This window comes from Arachis hypogaea, chromosome 13, assembly GCF_003086295.3.
Source record: "Arachis hypogaea cultivar Tifrunner chromosome 13, arahy.Tifrunner.gnm2.J5K5, whole genome shotgun sequence".
Lineage (NCBI taxonomy): Eukaryota > Viridiplantae > Streptophyta > Magnoliopsida > Fabales > Fabaceae > Arachis > Arachis hypogaea.
This window is the reverse complement of record NC_092048.1, coordinates 44,961,095-44,988,491: the sequence shown is the minus strand read 5'-3', so window position 1 is coordinate 44,988,491 and position 27,397 is coordinate 44,961,095. Positions and strand designations below refer to the sequence as shown.

The 27,397-nt window shown below is 33.9% G+C and overlaps 1 protein-coding gene and 1 pseudogene across 1 annotated transcript; both read left to right on the top strand.

Moving 5' to 3' along the window:
- Positions 1–1,032: 1,032 nt before the first annotated feature.
- LOC112733926 (palmitoyl-acyl carrier protein thioesterase, chloroplastic-like) lies at positions 1,033–21,490 on the top strand (annotated as a pseudogene).
- Positions 21,491–24,707: 3,217 nt separating this feature from the next.
- Positions 24,708–27,124, top strand: LOC140177588 (protein FAR1-RELATED SEQUENCE 5-like). The gene is made up of 6 exons (XM_072210718.1): positions 24,708–24,899; positions 25,025–25,170; positions 25,257–25,348; positions 25,934–26,238; positions 26,285–26,821; positions 26,993–27,124. The coding sequence occupies exons 1-6, from the start codon at positions 24,708–24,710 to the stop codon at positions 27,122–27,124; spliced, it is 1,404 nt and encodes a 467-aa protein (XP_072066819.1).
- Positions 27,125–27,397: the final 273 nt, after the last annotated feature.

Genomic DNA, 27,397 nt, shown 5'->3' with positions numbered 1-27,397 from the left:
TTATTTAAAATCGATCCAATTTAATTATATTGGTTCTGGACTCGATGGATAATAGAATACAATCAAGTTAAATCCAATTTTAATTGGTTTGAATATTGGTTATAAAATTACAAAATTCGAACTAACTCAATTAGTTTAATATTAATTAAAAAAATAAAATTTAATAATATATATACAAATTTATTTCTTAATCTTAAAGTCTTTTAAATTATGATAGTTATTTAAGTTTGAATAAATAATATATTATTTTTAATATTATTATTACATATTTATAGCTTTAGATGACTTTTTTTTTTTTTAATTTTTTTGAATTTTATTTTCAATTAGATATCCATTTTAAATTATTGATTAATGATCGAATTTTTAGTTCCACCGATCAGATCGAACCTTATTTAATAACTATGAATCTAATAACTATGGTAGCCGTTCTCCTAAATACACACAACTATGTGCAACCAACATTACAAATAATTTCCATGGCCAGCAACAATAAATTTCATTTACAGCAAAAGGTCCATTTTTCTCCGTATAGCCCCCTATTTGATAAGTTGTTGATCCTAACTCTCTTTCATTTTTCCAGGAAAGTGCATTTACAATTACAGAGAAAGTCCTATATAAGGGCACATTTATATTCTTGAACTTTGCTCCTTTTCTTCTGCAGTTTTAGAAGTGTCTAAACATGTATGGATTAGTATAGCATTAGATTTTTAATTTATCTACTTTCATAATTCCAAAAAAAAAAAAAAAAAAAGACACCGTTTCCCTGACTACTATTATTTTTGTGTGTTTTATTGTTTACAACAAATATTTAATTTTGATGATTTAATTGTACAAAATATTTTGTACGTTGTCATTTAATTAAATTTTTTTAGGATGATTATTTACATTTTGTGAGTAGAGAATTATCTTTGCTGATATAGTAATATTTAGTTAGATTTATGCGCAAAACGTGTTTATATTAATGAATTCTTGATTATCTTTTGCTTAACATGCATTAATACATTACATATATGTTTATTTGTAGAAATCATTATGGCAGCACTGGTTACTGCTGCTTCAGCGTGTTCCTTTTACAATAATGTTATGTTACTATCACAAAACTATGGTATAAAAGGCATCAAACGTGACACTAGCCTAGGACAAGGACAAGGACTTGGAGTGAAGCGTTGTGCTTGTTGTGGTGGCTTACAAATTAAGGCAAATGCCCAAAATTATAATGCTGATGATAAGATTTCCAAAGCTGTTAGCACATCTTCTGTTCGTCAAAACTTTACCATCAGATCATATGAACTTGATGCTAATGGAATCGCATCTATTGAGACTTTGATGAACTATTTTCAGGTTTGAACTTACTCATCACTATTATTCTTAACCGACTTCTTGAAAATAAATTAAGGCATGGTTAATAAAGTAAACAAATTTGATCTCAATTCTATATTCCTGAAACTCGTAATCTTTGTTATTATATTATTTTACAAAGCACATAAATAAAAAATATATAATTCGTGTAAAATCTACATTAATAGATTTACTCAAATATATTGACATCCAATCTTAATAGTAGAGTGGTAGCTTAGAGCCAAATTAAAGGCTTGTACATAAATATTGTTCTTCCCTACACTACTCTTTCTTTTCTACCTTTTGGGTACATATATACTTCTAAATTCTCATACATAATAAGGTTGTGTTTGTTTTTGAGAATATGACAAGATAAGACACTGAAAATAAAATATAAAGAATAGAGACACAAAATTTTGTGTTCTTATATCCTATTTATTTGATGATAAACTAGAACAAATTATAAAAATCTAATGTATTTTCATTTTTTTAGTCAAAAAATTTGAGACGGAAATTATAATTATAAAAAATTAACAAGAATAATAAAAGAAAAAATGAAAAATAAGTTGTATTCTTTGTTAGTGTCTTCATGTCTTTGCTGTCAGGATGGACATAAAATACACTAATTCAGGACACATTATCTCTGTCTATGTCTCCGTCAAACACAATTTTGTATCTCTGTGTTTCTGTCTCAGTGTCCTGTCTCTGTAAATAAATACAGCCTAAAATACGAGAAAATTTGTATATAATTTTTTTTAAAATATTATTTATCATATAAAAAAATATTTTATTAACTCTAAGGGTTAAAACTATGATTTTTCTTATTTTAGTATAACATATTTACTATCTTAGTTAATTTCAACTTATTATTTATTTTTTAAAATTCTTTACCAAAAACGCATACGGCCAACTTTTATATTAATCCACGTCAACCAATTTTTTTAATAGTCAAAATTTTCTTTTTAAGCCTTACTTTTTGGAAAGTTTAGAATTTAAATTTAAAAAATTTAAAATTTAAAATTTAGAATTCAGAATTCAAATTTAAAAATAATCTATGCACGATGGTAGTTGTCAAAACGTAACTACTAGCGGTGACAGGCCATTAGAGATGTTAGAAGGAAAAAGAATAAAGATGTAAGAGAAAAGAGATTATGGATATAGAGATTAGAGAATATTTAAAAAAAAAAGTTGGTTTAAATTAATTAACTACCAAATATTAACTCTCTTAGCTTAGAATATTTTTTTCCTTTCAAATCTCACAAGTTCTGCATACACATTTCTCAAATCCAATTTTCTTTATTGCACAATAATATTGTTATTTTATACTCTCAATTATTTGTTTCATAGAGTGCTGTGGTTAATATCTTCAAGACAGTTGGAACCATCTATGATGTCTTTGGTTCCACAAAAGAAATGATCAAAAGAAACTTAATATGGGTTACTATTGAGATGCAGGTTGTGACTTATCGTTATCCTACTTGGTAAGTCTCGCTATATATTTGTTTTTTGGTAAGCTTTTTTAAATTAAAAAATTAACGAAATAAAACTTATATAAGCATAGCATTAGTAAGTCTTGGCTTTTATAGTTTTATTATTCTTTTAATTTAGAGTTTGCGTTCATAAAATTCTTTTTCATTTAAAATATTATTTTTCAATAATTTAATTAATGTTAAATTATATTATTTAACTATTGAAAATGAAAATGATGCAGGGATGATGTAGTTGAAGTGGAAGCTTGGTTATCTCCAGCAGGAAAGAATCCTGTGCGCTTCAATTGGATTTTACGAGATTTCAGAACAAATGAAGTCTTGATCAAGGCTTCCAGGTACAATATAATTCCATCTTTTTTAATTTAAATATATTTTCTTCCTCACTTAGCTAGCTTGTTCTGCTTCCAACAATAATAAGCAACTCAAATAAATAGAGAAATACTAGAATTTATTATTTTCTATTATTATTTTTAGCTATTAATTTAAATTTTTTTAGTTTATATTTTTAAATATTAATAATTAATTTATAATAAAAAATAATAAATTATAATAATCATCTAGCATTCTTTCAAATGAATATATAATAAATATTAGAAATTAAATGCTTTGATTATGTGTTTTATTCATTTTATTATAATGAATTCTATGGTGTAAAAAAAGAAAATCTTTTACACATGTATTAATATGTTGTCAAAATATATTATTGACAAGTGTCTAAAGTGAGAAAGACTGAAGATAATTTCTGAGCATGATCAGCAAACTACAGTATTTGTTGTTCCCTTATGCACGCGTTTTACCCTGCTAAATTTATAAACCTCATTAAACTATATTTCATTAGTGCTAATGTGACATCAAGTTGGACCTTGATTAAGGATGATTTTTTTTGTTTTTGTAGAATTGTGCAGATTATGGGTCAGGCCAGTTGAGTTTGACTGGGCTTCTTGTATTCTTATTTTGGACTAGAGTGAAACTTTCTATGAATATTATTGTATATTTGTATGTACAGAAATTTTTTATTTTAGACTATGAGACATATAGGGTAATGGTCTTTGAATTTTTTGTTATGTAATGTAAGAATCCTTTCTCAGCATCAATGGAGTTATTTGTCCATTGTTAGCGTTAGAAGTGACAGCAGGAGTAAGAATGAATTAGAAAATTGGTTAAGTTTGTCCGATCGGATGTAATTTGTGGACCTTGATCCTATTCCCAAAAAAAAAAAAAATACAAAAAAACATATTCCAAAATAATTTATGAATAGTGTTACAATATTTTAGTGTATAATAATAATAGTAATAATAATAATAATCATCGGTCATGATAATTTTATTTACGGCATATGTTTATTTATTTTTATAATAATAAATAGGAATAAAATTAAAAAATTAACAATAATATTTAAAATAATAAAAATAATATGGATAATAATAATGTTAGAAGATAATAATAATAATAGCAGTAAGAATAATATAACAAAAATAATAATTATAGTAAATTACCAACAACTATTACTACTACTAGTCAAAGGTATAAAGTTTATGAGTTATAGTTTAATGTAGGATTAGAATATAGAATTAATTGTTTATATAATTTATAATGTTACGATATATATGTTATGATTTAAGGTACTTAATCTAAGTGTTTGAGCTTTAATATTTAGGAGTTAAAGTAAATAGTTTAGAGTTATTTTCTTTTTCTCGAAGATAGTAGGTTATATTTCATTAATTATTAAAAAATAAAATATAAAGATGTCCAAAAGTAGGACAGCGTAATAAAAGGTGGGGATTTTCCAATAACACTACATTGAAGGCATTCATTCAACGATGCGTGGTCGAAAAACGAAGAAAAATCTTAAAGAAAAAAGAATGATAAATCAAATTGAATGGAACTAAGAGTTTGCCTCATGGAGGTGACGACCTAAACTGGGAGTTCTTTGGATTTCACGGAGTAACTTGACAGAGCTTGCTACAATGGCAGACGGCATTGAAGTAGAACCTTCAAAAATTAACTAGTTGCGAGCTTTCCAGCAGTTCCAGTAAATGATGGCAAGCAATTGAGGATTACGGTCAGCATTCTTCAACGGGTTAAGCATCTCTGTTGATGCAGTCCACCATGTCCAAAAGTCATTAGGACTCTGAGGGGGAAGACAGTCACGAAGATAACTCTGAGACCATACATCTTTAATTCTAGAGCAATCGATCAAACAATGAGTGACTGTTTCTGTTGCTTCATCACAGCAGGGGAATATTAGTGATATAGATGGGATGCGGTGATGAATCTGAGCAAGCACCGGAAGTCGGTCATGGAGAGCTTTCCAGATAAATAGCTTAATTTTATGAGGCAAGTTCAACTTCCATAGATCAATCCACGGCTTTTTCTGCTGCATATAATTAGGGCAAAGCTCCAGAGGCGGATGGTAAAATAAATAGCCAATTCTGTAACATGAAGCTGTATCATATTGCTTGGATTTGTTCAAATCCCATTGCAATTTGTTCCTACTCTGCTGAATTTTAACTGACAAAATCCTGTTTGCAACGTCTTGGGGAAATAATTGTTGAATGAAATTCTGATTCCAATTCCTGTCTTCAGTAATTAGATCTTTAACTCTTGGAACTAACTCAGAAATATCCTGTCTATTTGGCATGTCAGAAATCATTAAAGGATACGGAGGAGGTAGCCAAGGATCCTCAAAGGTTCGGATATTCTCTCCAGTACCCACAGCCCAATTAAGACCTTTTTCAACAATCTTTCGGCCTTCCAGTATGCTCCTCCATCCCCAAGAAGGTAAGACTCCAATTTCTGCCGTTATAGCATTACCATTGCTAAAGTATTTACCTCTTAGGATTTTGGATAATAGGGAAGTAGGCTGTATTACGAGTCGCCAAAACTGTTTGCCTAAAAGCGCCAGATTTTGGATTCTGAGATCTTTAAATCCAAGGCCTCCTTCTCTTCGTGGGCGAGTCATAGTGTCCCAGCTAATCCAAGTCATCCGCCTTTCAGAACCTTTTTGTCCCCACCAGAACTGAGAAAGTAGATAGTGAATTTCCGAAATTAAACCATCAGGCAACTTGAAGCAAGACAATGTATAAATAGGAATAGCTTCTCCCACTGCCTTAAGCAATACGTGTCTACCACCTGACGATAGAAGATTGCACTTCCACCCTTGGATTTTTTTTCCAAACCTTTTCTTTGATCATACTAAAAGTAGCTTTTTTCGATTTAGAGACTGTAGACGACAAACCAAGGTATTTATCCTGAGCCCAATATGATCAATATTCATAGAGTTAGCCAGTAGTGTACGAGTAGTGGAGGAGTGTTGTGGCTAAAGAATACAGCAGATTTATTAAGATTTATCCTCTGGCCACTGATGTTTTCATAAGAATTCAATAAATGCAGGATATTTGAACATGCTTCAAGATTAGCTTTACAGAATAAGATGGAATCATCAGCAAAGAGGAGGTGGTTGACCTTGGGACATTGCCTATGTATCTGAAGACCCTGAATTAGTCTGTTTTGTTCTATCTTGTGTAGCAAGAAGGAGAGACCTTTTGCACAGAAAAGAAAAAGATAGGGAGATAAAGGATCTCCTTGTCGAATACCTCTATTTGGTTTGAAGAAACCATAGGGTTGTCCTTCTACAATAACAGAATAAGAAACAGTTGTCACTAATTCTCAAATCCACATGATCCACCGGGAGTCAAAACCAAACTTCTCCAATATAAACCAAAGAAAGTGCCATTCCACCCTATCATATGCCTTACTCATATCTAATTTTAGCGCCATTTCATTTCGAGTCCCCTTTTTTTGTTCTTCAAGTAATGCATACACTCGTGAGCAATTAGGATATTATCAGAGATTAATCTGCCTTTAATAAAAGCACTTTGCGTAGGGCTAATTAGCCTATTCATCATACCCTGAAGTCTATGTACAAATACTTTAGAGATAATCTTGTAAAAGACTGAGGATAGGCTTATTGGTCTTACTTGAGTCATATCTTTAGCATTAGAAATCTTGGGAATAAGACAGATCTGAGTGTGGTTAAAACCCTTCAAAATTCTGCCCCCCTGAAAAGAAGCTCTTAACTGCTCGAAACACATCACCACTAAGTATGTTCCAGAAGCTTTGAAAAAATTTTGCTGTCATACCATAATCTCCTGGAGCACTTTGAGGGTGAATGCTAAATGTTGCACGTTTCACTTCCTCCATAGTCACTGGTCTTTGAAGCCTACGGTTCATGTGAGCTGTAACCTTAGGTTCAAAATCAGTAAACAGAGGTTCAAGGTTCTCATGACAAGTGGAGGAAAAGATGTCCTTGAAATAAAATTCAGCCACAGAAGCAATACCAGCATTTGAAGTAGCCACTTCACCATCACTGCCAGTTAGTTGCCAAATTTTATTCCTTCGGGTTCGATTTCTAAATTTCTGATGGAAGAAAGCTGTATTCTGATAACCGGATTTGAGCCATTTGACTCTAGACTTATCTTTCCAATAAGATTCCTCATTTTGCAATGCTCTTTCAAGTTTGTCCTCTATTTCTGAAATGATTTCGCCTCCATGAATTCCTGCTAAACGAAGTTCCTCTAATTCAGCCTGTAGTAAATCAATCTCCACCTTCGAATTAGATTTGTGTTCTTGCTGCCATCTGACAATCTTATGCCGACAACGCTTTATTTTTTGAGTTAGGATATACATGGCTAAACCATCAATCTATTCGTGCCAAACCTCTCTAACAATCTGCCTTATTTCATCATTGGAACACCATCTTTCTTGGAATTTGAATCGACGTTTAGATCTCTCAGTTCTCGGATTAGAGTCTAAGAGAAGAGGGGAGTGATTTGACCCTTATTCTGACAGTCTAAGAACCGTTGCATTGGGATAGAGTTGCCGCCAATAAACTCCTACCAGGAATCGGTCCAATCTTTCCTGTATCAACTCATCACCCCTTTGTCTATTCGACCAAGTGAATGGTCTTCCGACCATACCAATATCAATCAGAGAATTATCATCAGTAAAACTGTTAAAGGTTTCAATAGAAGAAGGAGATTTAGTACCCTCACCTGCTTTCTCTAATTGATTAGAAATGACATTAAAATCACCCATTAACACAACCTTACCATCGAACTGTTGGGTGACTGAAGTTAATTCAGCAAACTGAGCCATTCTATGTTGATCATTTGAAATGAGATAAACACCTAGAACACCATAGGGATCATTAGAACCAGCTGTCAGAATTGATGCCGCAATGAAGAATCTACCATGCTGTTAAATCTGAACAGTGCAACCATCCCTCCATTCCATTGCCAAACCCCTGATAATCCATCCTGATCCACAATAAACCATTCCTTGAAACTACAAGATCTTAGTTTTCCTTCAACTTGTCGAGATTGATTTTTTGTTTCACAAATAAAACCAACCTCGGGGGAGTAGGATTTGCAAATCCCTTTAAGATTGTGGATTGTCAGGGGTCTCCCCAAACCCCGACAATTCTATGAGAGCAGTTTCATATTTCTTTGGGTGCCACTTGAGGGTTCTGAGTCTCTGATTTGTTGCTCATGGTGTAGAGAAAATCAGAATTGGTATTTAATGATTCCAGAGAGAAATAAGATATATGGAATGAGTGAATTAGAAAACAGAATAAATTAAAAGAGGAATGAATTGGGAGAGAAAACGAAAATTAGGAAACTAAGTGGGAAAGAAATTAAGAGAAGAAATTAGAAGAAGATGGAACAGACTTTGACAAAGAAAAGACAAAGAAAGGTGTAACCATGGAGGCGATGTAGTAAAACCCTAACAAAGCGTGAACAAACTCATAAGGCGCTAGATGAGGAGTACGTACTGACAAACCCCATTTGTAGGGTTTATCTTGTATTGATTTTTGGGGATTTTATCACCTTTTACCCATATTTATTCAAGAAATAGCATGGTTTTGTATATTCTCCTTTAATTGTGCTTGAATGTGAAAACATGCTTTTTAGGACTCAAAATAGCTAAATTTAATTCACCTTGATTCTATTAGATGCCTTGATATGTTGTTAAGTGATTTAAGGTTTAGGAGGCAAAGATTGGATCAAGGGAATGAAGAAAGAAAGCATGAAAAGTTGGAGAACTCATGAAGAAATGGAAGAACCGGAAAGCTGTCAAGCCGATCTCTTCGCACTTAATCGACCATAACTTGAGCTACAGAGGTCCAAATGATGCGGTTCCAGTTGGGTTGGAAAGCTAACATCCGGGGCTTCGAAACGATATAAGATTTGCCATAGTTGCTACACGTATGGTGGCGCGCACGCGCAAAGTACGCGCATGCGCCGTTGCTGCCACCTAGTTCACTTAAAGCAAAACGTGGCCAACGAATTCTAAAGCCTTGTGGGCCCAATCCAACTCATTTCTGATGCTATTTAAACCAAGGAGTGAAGAGGGAAACATGTGTTAGTTACCAATTAGTTTAGTTTAGCTTTGTAGTTAGTTTCTAGAGAGAGAAGCTCTCTCTTCTCTCTAGGATTAGGATTAGATTAGTTCTTAGATCTAGATCTATTTCCTCTTATTCTCTCTTCTAATTTTCGTTCCTCTCCTCTATTGCACTTGTAGGATTCTTCTTCTAATGTAATTCCTTTGTTTGTAGTTTGTGAATTCTCTTTTGTAGATCTACATTTCTCCTTCAATGCAATTGGTAAGTTCTTTGTTGTTTCATGATTGATTTAGTTTTCTATTGTGGACCTCTTGCCTTTGTAGTTAGATCTCTCTTTAATTCTTGCAAATTTATGTGTTCACTTGTATTGCACTCTATGTTTTTGATGAAATGTCTCTTATAGCTATTAGTTAGATTTTGTTCCTCTTGGCCTAGGTAGAGTAATTAGTGACACTTGAGTTATCTAATTCCTTTGTTGATTGATAATTGGAGAGATTGCTAATTGGTTTGGAGTGCACTAAAGCTAGTCTTTCCTTGGGAGTTGGCTAGGACTTGTGGCTCAAGTCAATTCATCCACTTGACTTTCCTTTCTTTAGTAAGGGTTAACTAAGTGGTAGCAATGAACAATTCTCATCACAATTGAGAAGGATAACTAGGATAGGACTTCTAGTTCTCATATCTTGCCAAGAGCTTTGTTAGTTGTTAGTTTATTTTCTTTGCCATTTATATTTCTTGTCCAAAAGCTTAAAAACCCCAAATATAATTCACAACCAATAACAAGACACTTTATTGTAATTCCTAGGGAGAACGACCCGAGGTCCAATACTTCGGTTTATAAATTTTAGGGGTTTGTTTTAGTGACAAACAACTTTTTGTATGAAAGGATTAGTGATTGGTTTATAAACTATACTTACAACGAGATTTCATTTGTGAAATTCTAAACCGTCAAAAATCCATTCATCAAAATGGCGCCGTTGCCGGGGAATTGCAATGGTGTTATGTTATTGGTTATTATACATATGTGAATAGTGTGAATGTCTTGTTTTTTTGCTTTGTTTACTATTTGTAGAATTTTGTTTCCCTTATTTTCTGTTAGCTTTTGATTTTTGTTTTCTCTTTTCACCATGAATTCTCATTTTGGCTATGAGTGTGATTACAATTATGTTGTAGGTGATGGGAGCTACAATGAAGATGTGTGTCAAGGATGGGATAACCAAAGGTGGGAGGAGCCATATGCTTATGATCAATCCTCTTGGCAACAACCTCCACTAATGCACTATGAAGAAGAGCCATTCTATGATGCATATCAATCCAATGGCTATGGTGAATCTCCTTGTGACTTTCAAGAACCACCACCATATGCCTATGAGTCATATCCTCAACATGAACCTCAACCACACTCACAAGCCTATTTTCAACAAACACCTCCATATGACCATGATCCTTACCTACCATACCAACCTCCTTTTGAACCATATGAGCCATACATGGAACCACAATTCCAAGATTACTACTCCCAAGAACCACTTCAATACACACCACCACCTCACCAAGAAGAACCACCTTCCTATAATGAACCCTTTCTCCAAGACAATGAACCTTCTTATCCACTCCAACCTCTAATGGATGGAACCCTTGGTGTTCTTCTTCAAGGACATGAGGAGATGACAAGGGATGTGCAACAATTCATGACCGCCTTGGATGCGGTGGTAAACCGGTTAGCATCCCAACTTTTGGACACTCAAGGAACTCCCATGGCTCAAGAAGAGCATAGCATGAAGGAGAGATTGAAAACTCCGGTGGAAAAGGAGGAATGCCACTTTGTATTAGAACAATTGGAGGAGCCTATGATCATTAAAGAAGAGGAAGAAGTGGTTGAAGACCTAGGAGATGCGGAACCTCCATGGGAAGCTAAAATCATAGAAAATCCATCCAAGAAGATTGAATTTGATGTCGAGGAGGAAAGTGCACAACCTCCAAAACAATTTTTGAATGAAGACTTGGAAAGAATGAAGCAAGAATTGAGTTCCCTTGGTGATGAAGATCATGCATCCAACCATCTTGGTGGTGAATCCTTTGAATTTGAAGAACCTTCTCCCAATGAGATAGAAAGCAATGTGGAGGTAGATTTCTCTCAACCTCCCATTTATGATTTGAGTGATGAGGAAGAGTTAGATGAAATTGATGAACAAAGGATTGGAAGTGAAGAAGCTTATGAAGAGGTGGAGATTAATAAGGAAGAACACAAGGGAGTAAAGCTTGCTAGCACGTTGGAGATACCTCTCCCCAAGCCACCACCATCCATTCTTTCATTCAAGTGGGTAAATTCCTTATACTCAAGCTTTATTATTCCCCTTGAATATGGTTTGCTTGAGACGGATGGTCAACTTAGACATATTTGTGGCTTTAAAAGCAAAAAGGAAATGGCTAGTGGTTGGAAACATTATTCTAGGCTCATTATGGTTGCATGTTCAAAGCTTAATTGCACGGTTTGGTATAGAGCTAGATTGTTTGGGTCTAGGAGAATGTTTGGTCACTTTATTGAGAATTCTAAGGTCATGCCACCCAAATGGAATAATGATAATCAACTTGAAGACGGGTGTGGAAATAAGATATGGGATCCGGGAATATATGAGGATCAATTTTGGGAGCCCATGGTTTGTGAAGAACTCCATCAAGGCTTGAAGATATTAAAATTGAAGAATGGAGCTTATTGGAGATTCAAGCATTGGTGGATGTTCAAGGATAGCTTTAAGCACAAGCCACCTTGAGAGGAGCTCCCCATAAGTCCAACTTAAGGACAATAAACAAAAGTGCTAGGTGGGAGACAACCCACCATGGTAAAATCCTTTCATTTTCTCTTTTGTATATATTGGTAGAATTAGTTTAATTTCATATTTTGTTTAGTTAGTTAAGTATGTTTGGTAGTTTAAGTATGTTAAATAAGGTTTTATGGTGTTTTGGTAGCTGTTTGGAGGTTTGGAATGCTTGGATTGGTGCAAAAACATAGAAAAAATTTTTGAAAAACAGAGCACCATCCGCGCGCGCGCGTACATGGCGCGTACGCGCACTTCCAGCATTTTCGACCATCCACGCGCGCGCGCCATGCGTGCGCACGCGCGGATTGAGAAGTTCCAACCTCCATACATTTTCCAGAGAGTTGTGCCTGCGCCGCGCCAACGTTGTGCCTCTGGCACAAACCCTACTTGCGCACACGCGCACATGACGCGTACGCGCCACTCTCGAAATAAGCCAACGACGCGCGCGCGCCATGTGTGCGTACGCGCGGATTTCTTTCTCCCATCCACTTTTCTTTTCTTCTCCTCTTTCCAATTCTTTCCTTCTCCTTTCTTCTTCCCTTCTCCTACCCCTCATCCAACACTTCCAAACACCATGGATAACCATTTATTTTAGTTAGTTAATTAGTTAGTTGGTTAGTTGATTAGCTAGTTTTAGTTTAGTTTTCATTTTATTTTCTCTCTTTTCATTATAAGTGTTGGAGTATTGACTTTGTTTACTATACATTGCTATATCCCTTATTGCCTAAATGCTATTTTAGCATGAATGTTTTTAGATAATCTTTTTTGGATTCTATGATTGAGGTTATATTTTGTTACTTGGTTTTGAGTTCTTCATGCTTACCTTTTGAAAAATACCAAGTGATGAGAATTGTCTTCGAGCTTATAACTCTTTTGAATTGCATGTTGTAGCTAGCCACCATGTGATTTGGATCCTTTTCCCTTGATTAGGCAATCTCTTGATGGATAATGTTGAGCATTTACCTTAATGCATTGTATTTCATGATTATATCCATCCATATGTTTGACTTGAATGCTTTCATGCTTCTCTAATGCTTGTCTTACCTTACAAGCTTACTTAAAGCATCTCAAGCACACTAGGATAAGTGAAGTGCATGCTTCTTTTGTGACATAGCTTTTATGCTAATGTGTATTCTAAACCGCGCAATTTAGAATTCACACACCTAATATTTCTTAATGTCACACTAATTCACTCACCTCATTCTAGTGATTTACCTCATTCCAACAATGTATACTTCCCTACTTTTATATCTTCTCATCTTATGGTGTTATATTTTTGTTTTTCATAACGAATGCACCACAAGCAACCATGGAAGCGGAAGAAAGAACACATAGCAATCCGGAGAGTCGCCGTACCCCCTTGCTCATCTTTGAGTGCACCGAGGACGGTGCAAACTTTTAAGTGTGGGGAGGTCGTCCGACCGGTCGGCGATTTTGGGTGACAAATTTCTAATCCCAACACTTTTGCATTTCATTTTAGGTTTTTTGGATTTTTGTTGCATTTTCTTATTTTTGCATATATATACACAATAAGCTTAGTCAAAATAATGAAATTTTCCAAGGATTTCTATCTATAGGGCACCAATTGATTTGAGTGGAAAACTTTTCATAGAACTTGCTTGAATTATATATTTTGTGGAACATGATTTATGAGCCAAGAACACAAGCTTGTGAGATTTGAGCCTAACGGTGTGGTTACATCTTATAACCACTTATTTTTCCTTCTTGTGTGCATTATTCTCTTTCTATGATTGTAATCTTTGATTTGCTTGATTCTTTATGTCCATTATTTTGTGTATTCATGCATTTATGTGATTGAGGCCATCATTTCATTTAGCTCACTTACCCAAATAGCCTACCTTTTATCTTCCTTTGTTAGCCAAATTTGAGCCTACGCTTAACCCATTTATTCTTTAATTTAGCACATTACTAGCCTTAAAGCGAAAAACAATAAATGTCCTTAATTTGGATCTTTGATTAGCTTAGGCTAGTGTGTGTGAGTATCATTCAAGTGTGGGAACCTTGGGACATTGGGTGAATAAAAGGGTAGTTTTGTAATGTTATTGGAAATATTGAGAATTGGGTACATGCTCATGTATTGATTAAATGTATAAACCTTATGCATTGGTACTCTTGTATATAGTTTGAAAGAAAGAAAAAATAAGAAAAACAAAAAAAAAATATATGAAAAGTATAAAAAAAATGGAAAAAGAAAGAAAACGAAAAAGAAAGAAATAAAAAAGGGGACAAAATGTCCCAAGGTGAAGCTCAATAAGATCAATGCATATGAGTTGTGAAATGAAAAGAAAATGCATGAGTATGTGAAAAAGTGAGAAAATGGGTAGTTAGGTTAGAACTTAATTGTATAGGATGTCATAGGTTAGGTGGGAAGTTTAAGCTTATCAAAGATTCAAATTTCAAGCTCACTTGACCAAATATGCATCCTACCTTGACCCTAGCCCCATTACAACCAATGAAAAGACCTCATGATACTTGTATGCATGCATGAAATAAATGTTGATTGTTAGAAGAAAAACAAATCTTGGAAAGCATGAAATAGAGGAGAATTGAGTGAATCAACCCTAAACACTTGAGCGAATAGAGTGCAAACACATCCGGTGAGGGTTTGATGCTCAATTACATGTTTTCACCTATGATCATCATTCTTCATGCAAGTTTGTAAAAATATTTAATAACTCAATTCAATTGTGGATTAGACTTGCTAGTCCTTAGCCCTTGTGCATATATGTTTCTTGGGAATTGATTTATTTTGACCAAGCACTTGCATTCATTTAGATAGTTGCATATAGGTAGATTGCATTTAGTTAGTTTCCATTGAATAAATGCCATACCCTTACTTCATTCTTGGTTTAAGCATGAGGACATGCTTGGTTTAAGTGTGGGGAGGTTGACAAACCCCATTTGTAGGGTTTATCTTGTATTGATTTTTGGGGATTTTATCACCTTTTACCCATATTTATTCAAGAAATAGCATGGTTTTGTATATTCTCCTTTAATTGTGCTTGAATGTGAAAACATGCTTTTTAGGACTCAAAATAGCTAAATTTAATTCACCTTGATTCTATTAGATGCCTTGATATGTTGTTAAGTGATTTAAGGTTTAGGAGGCAAAGATTGGATCAAGGGAATGAAGAAAGAAAGCATGAAAAGTTGGAGAACTCATGAAGAAATGGAAGAACCGGAAAGCTGTCAAGCCGATCTCTTCGCACTTAATCGACCATAACTTGAGCTACAGAGGTCCAAATGATGCGGTTCCAGTTGGGTTGGAAAGCTAACATCCGGGGCTTCGAAACGATATAAGATTTGCCATAGTTGCTACACGTATGGTGGCGCGCACGCGCAAAGTACGCGCATGCGCCGTTGCTGCCACCTAGTTCACTTAAAGCAAAACGTGGCCAACGAATTCTAAAGCCTTGTGGGCCCAATCCAACTCATTTCTGATGCTATTTAACCCAAGGAGTGAAGAGGGAAACATGTGTTAGTTACCAATTAGTTTAGTTTAGCTTTGTAGTTAGTTTCTAGAGAGAGAAGCTCTCTCTTCTCTCTAGGATTAGGATTAGATTAGTTCTTAGATCTAGATCTATTTCCTCTTATTCTCTCTTCTAATTTTCGTTCCTCTCCTCTATTGCACTTGTAGGATTCTTCTTCTAATGTAATTCCTTTGTTTGTAGTTTGTGAATTCTCTTTTGTAGATCTACATTTCTCCTTCAATGCAATTGGTAAGTTCTTTGTTGTTTCATGATTGATTTAGTTTTCTATTGTGGACCTCTTGCCTTTGTAGTTAGATCTCTCTTTAATTCTTGCAAATTTATGTGTTCACTTGTATTGCACTCTATGTTTTTGATGAAATGTCTCTTATAGCTATTAGTTAGATTTTGTTCCTCTTGGCCTAGGTAGAGTAATTAGTGACACTTGAGTTATCTAATTCCTTTGTTGATTGATAATTGGAGAGATTGCTAATTGGTTTGGAGTGCACTAAAGCTAGTCTTTCCTTGGGAGTTGGCTAGGACTTGTGGCTCAAGTCAATTCATCCACTTGACTTTCCTTTCTTTAGTAAGGGTTAACTAAGTGGTAGCAATGAACAATTCTCATCACAATTGAGAAGGATAACTAGGATAGGACTTCTAGTTCTCATATCTTGCCAAGAGCTTTGTTAGTTGTTAGTTTATTTTCTTTGCCATTTATATTTCTTGTCCAAAAGCTTAAAAACCCCAAATATAATTCATAACCAATAACAAGACACTTTATTGTAATTCCTAGGGAGAACGACCCGAGGTCCAATACTTCGGTTTATAAATTTTAGGGGTTTGTTTTAGTGACAAACAACTTTTTGTATGAAAGGATTAGTGATTGGTTTAGAAACTATACTTGCAACGAGATTTCATTTGTGAAATTCTAAACCGTCAAAAATTCATTCATCACGTACTCCCGCATTAATTATTTAGTGCTTTTTTATTAGTTTAGAGTTGTTTGATAATGAAATAAGATTAACGGTATATAATAGAATAGGATATACACAGTATATTTAGAGTTAAAAATTTTTTATTTATAGTTTAAGATTTAAGAGTTAATCTTTGTAATATATATTTTATTATTTATGACTTATAACTTAGTGTTTAGATTTTAGGGTTGAGTTTTAGAGTTTAATTAAAGATTGGTGAACAAAGATAAATCATTTAACGTTTAGGGTTGAATTTTAAAAGTTTAATTAGAGGTTGATAAAAAAGGTAAATATTATTGCTAATTTTTTAATTTTATTAATATTTATTATTATGAAAATAAACAAACATATACCGTAAATAAATTATTATGACCGATGATTATTATTATTACTATTATTATCATTATAAATAAATTATTATTATTATTATTATTATTATTATTATTATTATTATTATTATTATTATACGTTAACATCATATATTAAAATATTGTAACACTACCCATAAATTATCTTCAAATATATTTCTTTGTATTTATTTTGGGGGTTTTAACTTTTTTTTATTAGTTTTTGGGTCAAACTTTTTTTGTATTTTTTTTTTTGGAATAGGGTTAAGCTCCACAAATTGGATCTGACCCGACAGATCTAACCAATCTCCTAATCCGTTTTCATTTTTACTGCCACCTCTAACGCAACAATGGACAAATAACTCCATTGATACTGAAAAAGGATTTTTACAATACATAACAAAAAATCCAAAGACCATTATCTATATATCTCATAGTCTAAAATAAAAAATTTCTGTACATACAATAAAATTTATAAATAGGGCCTCATTCTTGTTTAAAACAAGAATACGAGAAGCCTAATCAAATTCAACTGGTTTGACCCATAATTTATACGATTTTACAAAATACAAAAAAATCATCCTTAACTAAGGTCCAGCCTAATGTCACATTAGCACTAATGAAATATAGTTCCATCAAGTTTATAAATTAAGTAGGGCACGTGCATAAGGAAACAACAAATACTATAGTTTGCTGATCATGTCCAGAAATTATTTTCAGTCTTTTTCATTCTAGATACTTGTCAATAATATATTTTGACAACACATTAATACATGTGCAGAAGATTCTCTTTTTCTACACCATAAAATTCATCTTTTATTAGATATGCTTTGTGTCTTGTGCAACAGAGTCCTAACTCTTACTCTTATATATGTACATTCGAATGTGCATGTACATATAGTTACTTGTTGGAATTTTCTTAAGTTCCATTTTACACATGGTTTACACACACAAAATTAAAAAGTCTGTAACATATGAAATAGGGTAAAATGTACGATTAAACTAAATCTAATTTAATATTATACAATTCAACCAAACTTAAAAACGTTACATGAATCTCCCAAATGCACGTTTCTATATAAATCGAATGAGTGTCATTCGATTTACCAATTTTCATAATAAATCGAAGTTGTCCAATTCAAATATCAAGAAATTGCAAATTAAAGCAGCTTGAGTCGATTTATGTATGCATGTCACGTCCCTTAGTAAATTGAATCACATTGATTCGATTTATTCATGGATGTAATGCTCCTAGTAATTTGAAACAAACTGTTTCGATTTACCCTTAGTTTTGTTCCTATATAATTCGAATGGGGCTGATTTGAATTACTATGCATTCATAAATCAAACTATGCAAATTCGATTTAGTGTGAGGTCAACCTATATAAATATGATATGAATGTGAATTCCTTATGAGAATGAAACACAATGACTAGTGAGAATAGTTTTTTAGTTTTGGTGCACTATAGAAGGCCCATTAAGAAAAAAAACATGTTTTGAAAATAAGTTTACTGATAAGGATCCCCTTAGTGTTTTCCTGAAACGTTCAACGAGTTTTGCTGAGTTCCTGAATTCTATAATCCAGACATTGGGGTTGCAAGGCGTGAAACGGATTGAGAAGTTATTCTATAAATTCCGATTTTAGTTTTGCGGGATGATGTGAAATACGATTCGTTTGTCATAGGGAGTGATGATGATTTGCAAGTTCTGTTCCATTGTCATCGTCATCATCACCGAATGTGAAGGCGAGTATCGGACTTGTCGCCAAATAATTGAGTCCCCAAAAGTATCATGATATAGGCCCGGGCATACCTCCTAATAGTGATGCCATCGGCGCCATCAGGAAGCTCTCCGAATGGGTCCTACATCCAACTGCATCTCCCCCATGCTGGGCGACCACCCTCGATGTATCACTCAAACTCTGTCAGGCATCCACTGACGTAATGTCCAACGATTGGCAGTCCTAACTGGTACATCACGTCCTCCAGTGTAATCGTGCATTACTCAAACGACATATGAAACGTGTGTGTCTCTGGACGCCATCGCTCCACGAATGCACTCACCAACGGCTCATCCCACCTAAACCAAGTCTCGTTCAGCCTCGTAAGATGGTATAAACCGGTCATTTGCAAGTACGGAATGATCTTCTCGTCCAAGCGCATATCCTGCTGCCGTCTCATGCTCGTGATACATCGGTAGAGCTGTATAAACAAAATAACAAATTGTGTATTATAATCACATCAAAAAATATTTCTATAACAATATTAAGTAATGCATATGTTAATGCGAAGAATGTCATAAATGCAACCAAATAAGATTACGGGTTCAAACACAAAATAACATCATATATTCATTAAACTGGGCCTAATAAAATAAGTTTATTATTAATAAAAAAATTGATTTAATATTCAAGATCGCACAATGTTGGATCACAAACAAGTTCATTGGGTGCAATATTGTCGTCACATGATTTCTGACTAAAACATAGCAGTTCACTACTAATGGTTTTAATAATAACAATCCAAACCCCAACATAGACTTCAATCACTACTTTCACTCTAACTAAGTTTCACTATCTATTATCTTCACTATTCATATTCTTCTAATTATTTGTAATCACTATTTAAATTAAAACTTGTCTCGTCAAACCTCTAGAAACTAATAAGTCATTAATCTAACCACTCTATCTAGTTTAAAAATTGTAAATTATGACTAGCGTTCTAAGAAACAAAAAAAAAAAAAGAAAATTAAACATCTAATCTTATTTTCTTAAAAAAATGTATGCACTAACCTCTTCATTGATGACACTAGCAATATGGGCAACTCCGTCCAAACGATAAAACGATTCGGGTTATCCTCCATTAGCAGCGTATCTGAATGTTGGAATGTTTGGGTTGAGGTTTCTCTGGAATTTAGTGGGTTAGAATTTGTGAAATGTAGTTCGAATAAGCTCAACTTGAACTCTTTTTTTATAGGGAAAACACAAGTAAATCGACTCAACTCAAGTCGAAATACCATGGGCACCATTGTGTATAATTTGAATCAGTTCCATTCGAATTATATAGAAACAAAACTAGGAGTAAATCAAAATAGTTTGTTTCGAATTACTAGGGACGTTACATGCATGCATAAATAGAATTACATTGGAATAAATGTGATTCGATTTATTAGGGGACGTGACATGCATGCATAAATCGACACATGCTACAACGATTTGCATTTTTCTTGGCAATTCGAATTGGGCAACTTCGATGTACTACATAAATTGGCAAATCGAATGACACTCATTCAATTTATATAGAAATGTGCATTTGGGAGATCCATATAACATTTTCAGGTTTGCCAATTTTGAATTATTCTTTTTAATAATGATGGCTTTTTTTTTTAGGTTTTGAGTAATTTTTTAATAGTTTTAATTTATATGTTTTTTTCCTAAGTTTCGGGTGTGTTTTTTTTATAAGTTTTGGATATTTTTTTTTTTATGTTTTAAATGTTTCTTCTTTTTAGGTTTGTATGATTCTTTTTAATAGTTTTAGACTTTTTTTCTTAATTTTTGCCATTTTTTGGATATTTTTTTCTTATGTTTTGGAAAATATTATAAAAAATATTTGAAATCTCTAAAATTTAAACATCTAAAATCTAAAAAAGTATTGTTTGTTTTCATTTATTTTTTAAAGTACATTCCCAAAAAAAAAATTTGACCTCTAAAATTTAAACATCCGAAACCTAGGTATCAAAATAATGCCTTCGTTTTCAATAGTTTATTTTCATTTACTTTTAATTATACATTCTTAAAAAAACACTCGAAATCTCTAAAATTTAAACATTTGAAAGTCAGGAATAAGAACTATCCAAAATTATCTTTTGATTTTGATAATGCCTCTATAGTGTTTGTGTCATCATGAACAAATTGACAAGAAAATTGTCAAGAATACCAGAAGAAGTTCGACGAGAGATCTGTTTTGTAAATTCCACTCTAATTCTAGAAGATGGCTACAAAATCTTACCTAAACTTGATGATACTACAGCAGATTATATTTGTAGTAGTCTAAAAGTATGTAACTCTTCTTATTCATAATTAATTATCGATTTTCTAGTTAATTAAATATTATATGAAGTGACTAATTAATAACGTGTCTATATTAATAAATATTTAGCCAAGATGGAGTGATATTGATGTAAATCTTCATGTCAATAACGTGAAGTACATTGGTTGGATTTTGGAGGTAATTTATTCCCCTTTACGATCACAAGCATGCATATTATATCAATTAATTGGGTTCATTTGATACAATTACATACATGGGATTTTTTAATTAATTTATTGATTTTCTTTCAATGATGCAAGAGTATTCCACGATTAATGTTAATGAATTATGAGTTATCTTGCATGACTTTGAAATTCAAGAAGGAGTGTGGCATAGACAGTAAACTACAGTCTCTAGTTGCGATTTGTAGTGATGTCGACGACGACAACAACAATAACAATAATGATGATGATGTTGAGTACAATCATGTGCTTCGATTTGAAGATGGTGTTGAGATTGAGGGGAAGGACTAAGTGGAGACCCAAACCTGCTAACAACTTTTACATTTCTAATCATGTACCAGAAGCTTCCATTGACGATTGATAATTGGGAGTTACATTAGTCCCTATATATGCGGGCCTGTATGTGGTATTACAGTGATGTTAGGGAGACAAAAAAAATCAGAACTTATTTTATTTAATATTTATTAATTGTCGCAACAATTAATAAATATTAAATAAGACAAGTTATAACCATTTTTAACTAATTTTTTTTGGTTATCAAATATTTTTGATGGTAATATATATATATATATATATATATATATATATATATATATATATATATAATGTTAACTTTATTTTTTGAATTTTATTTTATCAGTCAGTTTGTTCTTTAATTTGCCTTTTTACAATGACTAGTTAAGTTCTCACTTTCAATTAAAAGCAGGAATTCTATTAGTTCTTGCACAAACTTCTATTCACAACTGTTATTTATTTGTGTAATAAACTAATGATAATATGAGTATTTAAGTGGTATTTTTACTGCTTGATGTTGTTGACACCTTCAAATTGTGATGATCATATAGTAGGCGTCGGAAAATAATTCATTAGACTTAGTTAAATCAAAATTGTTAGACACCAATCAAATCACATGAACTAATTATAAATATTAAATTGATCACAATGAATTGAAAAAAGTTTAGTTAATATATATTCTCAAGAAGTGTGATAATATAAAATTATTATTAGTAAAAAATTTTAATTTTTTTAAAATATATTCTCAAGACATATGATAATTTATTTTAAGAAAACTCGAGGTAAGACCATGAATTAGTGTTCTATGAATTAGAATAGAAAAGAGAAAGTGTGCATATAGGAAAAATTTGAGTGAAGAATGAAAAGGAAAACTTGCAACTCAAGGAATTATATTGTAGGAGAATTATGAAATGTACATAGCTAGCTTCTACTCTATTCAATGCACACTTAATATATACTACTGCAGAAGCTATCCAAGGATCTTAGCTAACTAACTTAGGGGTGAGCACGGGTAGCGGGTACTCAATTACCCGTCCGAATCCGAACCGAACCAATTAAATCGGTTCTGAAACTAAATTGATGGTTTTTGTTAGTGATTGGTTCGGGTATCGATTTTGGAGGTGCAGAATCCGAACCAACCCACGAACCCGATCATATATTAATTAAATAAAAAAATAAAAAAATATATATGGCTTTTCCATTAGACAATGATTATTCATTATTAATATGTTTGGATTTTAATGAGTTTAGTTTTTAATGTATTTGGTGTTTAACATGTTTGGATTATTTCTATTGACGTTACGTGTTTATTGTACTTATTGAATTTTTAAGATAAAAATCTGATTTTTTTTTAATGAATTTCAAAGTCATCGGGTACCCAATTACCCGAATCGAACCAATCTGTTCTTAATCGGTTTGGTTTGGTTTGGGTATATATACAAAAAAAATGCAAATCCGAACCAAACCAAACCAATTACATTTTGATCAATTTGGTTCTAATTTTACCATAAACCCAAACCAAACCGACCCGTGCTCACCCCTAAACTAACTAATCAGCAGTAATAACAATACTAACTAATCAAGACTCTTACAAGAACAAGAATTATCATTCAATAATCTTTGATCTTGGTTTGTTTATTATCCTCTACAATTTTTAATAAAAAAATTTAATTTATAATTTTAGCATGTACTTTTAGAATACAAATGAGCTAAACCTAAATAAAAAAAGTGTTCGCGTCAATTAACTATTACGAGTAACATTTAATTGCTCCCATAACCATTACATAGGAAAAGTATATGGACCAACTCTTAACCAGTCAATAATTGAATAACTTAATTAATTATAATTTCTTAATTACTTTTATTCTTTTTTAATTCAAAATATTTGTTATTAATTATTTTTTATGCCAAAATAAATTTTTGAATGATACGTTCCAAAATCTGCGACGGGGATCACGGAAGTGAATCAAGGCTCCCGATTCTTCACCCTCTCTCCTTCTCGGCGGCTACGGTGCATCGGTTCTCTCTTCCTAGTATCAAAGGTGCCAACCTCCTCCATCCAACCATCCAAGCGGCGCTCCCTTCTCGGTACTCCTCGATCTGTGCCGCCATTAGCGGTGTTACGTTTGACCGTCGTGCATGTTGTTTTCGATTGCGGTGTAACCTTTTCATCTTCTGCTCATCGATTGCCACCATTCTCTCCATCAAATCATTCACTTTAAATCTCCCTCGTTGCTTCTTCCCGGTGTGTGCCACCATTGACGGTGACATTCGTGATCGTGGTTCAAGTTGTGTTCCTGACTCGATAACCGGAACTCCCAAAAGACTATCACACCAAGTGTTTCCTTCATAAAGAAGCTGCTGTCGCGGTGCAAGGCTTCCAGAAGAGAGCATCGTCCATGGAGTTTTCAATCCCGGAAGGCGGATCGAATAGCACATTGATCAATTCAACCCAAGGCGATGAAGAATTGAGTGTGGGTAAAGTTGTTATTCAAGAGCAAAAAGGGTCTAAGGTATGTTTCATAGGCTGGTCTTGCATTGTAGGTAATTTTATGACAATGTGTTATGTGAATGTTTCTTATTCATGCTAATTAGATATTTTTTAAGTTTATTTATTTGGAAAATTCTGGTACACTGATATATTTAGTTGAGATATTATTAAAGTATGCTAGGAATTGCTATTAAAGAATTACCCAGCATGTTCTGATCCTAAGAATTGCTATTATTAAAGTATGCTTGACTCTCATATGTGTTTGCAATATTTTTTTGATATTTTTTATTGGAGTCATTCATTATATAGTAAGGATCTTAAGTTGATAAAAGTTTTTTCCGATGTCTTTAATTGAAGGTCGACGAAATTACCGATGTCATTGTGACTAGAAAGGATGAGTTGGACTCGAGACACGAGATTTGAATTATTCCTTATTGTTTGTTATCGTGTTATAGTGACTGTGTTAATGCTAGTTTTAATTTGTATTTGGTTTTGTGTATTGACGTTACAGTTGCCAGATCATAGTACGGTCAGTGAAGAAGAAATCCCAGTCATAGGAATGAGTTTTAGTTCGTTACTTCTGGCTCAGACTCTTCATGCAAATTATGCAAAAAAAGTTGGGTTCGTGACTAAAATCAGAAACACAAATTTTGACAAAATGTGGAAGGAATCAAAGATACCGATTAATCAATCTATTCACTACACGTTAGAAGGTTATTGAGAGTCTCTAGTGAAAGCAACAACTCAGGCAAACATAATTACAGGTACGAGATGCAAAGAAAGGATGTATATCATGCTGGACAAGGAGAAGGAAAGTTGGGTTATGTCTAGATTAGAATTGAGGCATTCTCACCCCTGTTCGGCCAAGAAAGCTGTCCACTATCATGAGTACAAGGAGTTGACCATGCATGCTAAGTGCGTCATTACGGATAACAATGAGGCTGGCATAAGACCCAACAAGACATATCTAGCACTGGCAAACAAGGTTGGTGGGTCTTCAAACTTGAGTTTTTCAGAAAAGGATGTCAGAAATTATATCACAAGCAAACTCCGATGTGCTGATGACAATTAGACTTTAAGGGGATGATGAATTATTTCGTTCGAATGAAGGAGATCAATCCCAACTTCTTTTATGCCATAGATGTTGACGATGCTAATAAATTCAGGAGCACACTTTGGGTAGATGCAAGGTGCAGGGCTTCGTATGAATATTACGGAGATGTGGTGTCGTTCGACACCACTTACATAAGAAACAGGTCTGTATACTTATTGGTGAATTGCAAAAGTAGTTATCTTTTAAATTTGTTTTTCTGTCTCTCATTTGTTGTTGGTGTTTTCGCAGGCATGGTCTACCGTTTGCATCCTTTGTCGGTGTAAACCACCATGGGAAGTCTACTCTTCTTGGTTGTGCTTTACTTGGGAGCGAGGAGACCGGTAATTTTGAGTGGGTGTTCACACAATGGGTGAGATTCATCGGGACTACGCCAAGGGGGATCATCACTAACTAGTGCAAAGCCATGGGCGGTACTATTAGGAAGGTCCTACCGGATACTGTCCACTTATGGTGCATCTAGCACATAATGAAGAAGTTACAATTCAAGCTCGGAGGTTATACTAGGTACGGAGAATTGATTGCTAAGATGAATCACATTGTGTGGAATTCTCCTTCTGTTGACTCTTTTGAAGTTGATTGGGCTGTATTCATCAAAGAATTTGACCTAGGCCAGAACAAATGGTTAGCAAGTCCGTTATCGTTAACTTAACTCCCATCTATTGGTTGCATATTGCCTATTTATTCACTGTTGGTAGTTCTTTAGATTTGATTCGGTTGTTGTGTTTTTTTAGAAGTGTAGTCGATTTTTCTATTTTACCTAGTCAGTGGATGTTCTTTTCAATACACAAATAGATGGTCTTTCTCATAGTAAAGTTGGATGTTTTTTTATTTGTTGTATCAGTCCTTTAGAAGTGGTCATCATGTTGTGTCTAAGCGACACTCTTATGCTTTGTTTTCTTATGTAGACTTGTATGCGAATCAAAGGAAGTGGGTTCCAATATTCTTCAAGAGTGAATTTTGGGCCAGTATGTGGAGTACACAGCGGAGTGAAAGTATGCACGTATTTTACGGTGGGTTTCTGCATTGCAAGAGTGGGTTGGTTCAGTTTGTGAATGAATACGACAATGTGCTTGGAAACAATGAGCAAAAGGAGCTGGAAGATGATGTTGCGGACTTGAAAGGAGTCATCCCATGCATAGGGAGCACATGCATTGAGAGAGAGTTTCAGCAGAAATACACCAGTAATATGTTCAGGATCCTTCAGCTAGAGGTAAGAAAAAAAAACCGATTGCGTGGTTCGGTCAACAGAACAACAGGGTGATTCAATTTCTGTTAAAGTGGACGAGCAGAAGGTATTTTGGGAGAAGGCTGTCTACCACACTTTCACAGTAGAGTTTGACCCATTGGGTCAAAAGGTTCGGTGTGAGTGCAACAAGTTTGAATCCCCTGGTATATTATGTTGCCACACCTTTGCTGTGTGGTCATACTATAGAGTTGGCACAGTACCGAGCTGCTATGTTCTTCCTCGATGGAGTAAGAACGTCATCCGCAAGCACACTTATATTAAGAGTATCCATGATGTGGCTCGGACCGATGAAAGCCACAACCTGTTCAGGCGTTTGTGTTCAGAGTTCTATAACGTTGCTCAGGAGTTTGTTGCTTGTGATGAGGAAGCAGCCATCTTGTGGTCTGCCCTTTGGGACGCAAAGTCCAAGATGACTGATTACCGTGCCAGCATGCGTTCCACTACTTTTGCTGCGACTCAGAATACCATCCCACACAGAGCGCAGGCGGTGTTGTTGTACATGACATACAGGGACCCTCAAGAGTTAAGACTAAAGGACGGCCGAAGAGTAAGAGACTTGGAGCAGAGTTGGACAAGTCAATTAAGAAATAGATGCAAAAAGGAAGAGAAAATCGCATCCGGTATGTGCTAGAAGTGAGGTATATTTCAATTTTTTTTGTTGGAATGGTGTTGTTGATTCATCTATGCTGTTTTGTTTTTTGTGTTGTGCATTTTGTAGGATGTTGTTGACCTTCATACAGATAATGATCATGATGGTTCTGTAACTAAAAGATTTGAGGATTCTACTACTTGGAATGCATCAGATGGTTGCGGATTCATGTCCCTGTTGAACTCTTTTAGGCATAGATAGTTATCTTTTCGTTTTGGTTGTTCATTTTTTGGTGTGGGTGATTTTTCATACTTAGATAGATTTCGTGGTTCTTTAGACACAACTGAATAAACTCTGACTATTTTTGCTTTGTCACTTGCATTGATACTGTTATGACGTATTCAGTAAAAGAAATAATAGCACAACTGTGGTTATCTTTTATCTAATTATTAATTATTATAGTGACAAGACTGTTATTGTTTTAAGATCACAAAGTGTCACTTATTTGTTGGCAAAATACAAATAGATTACATC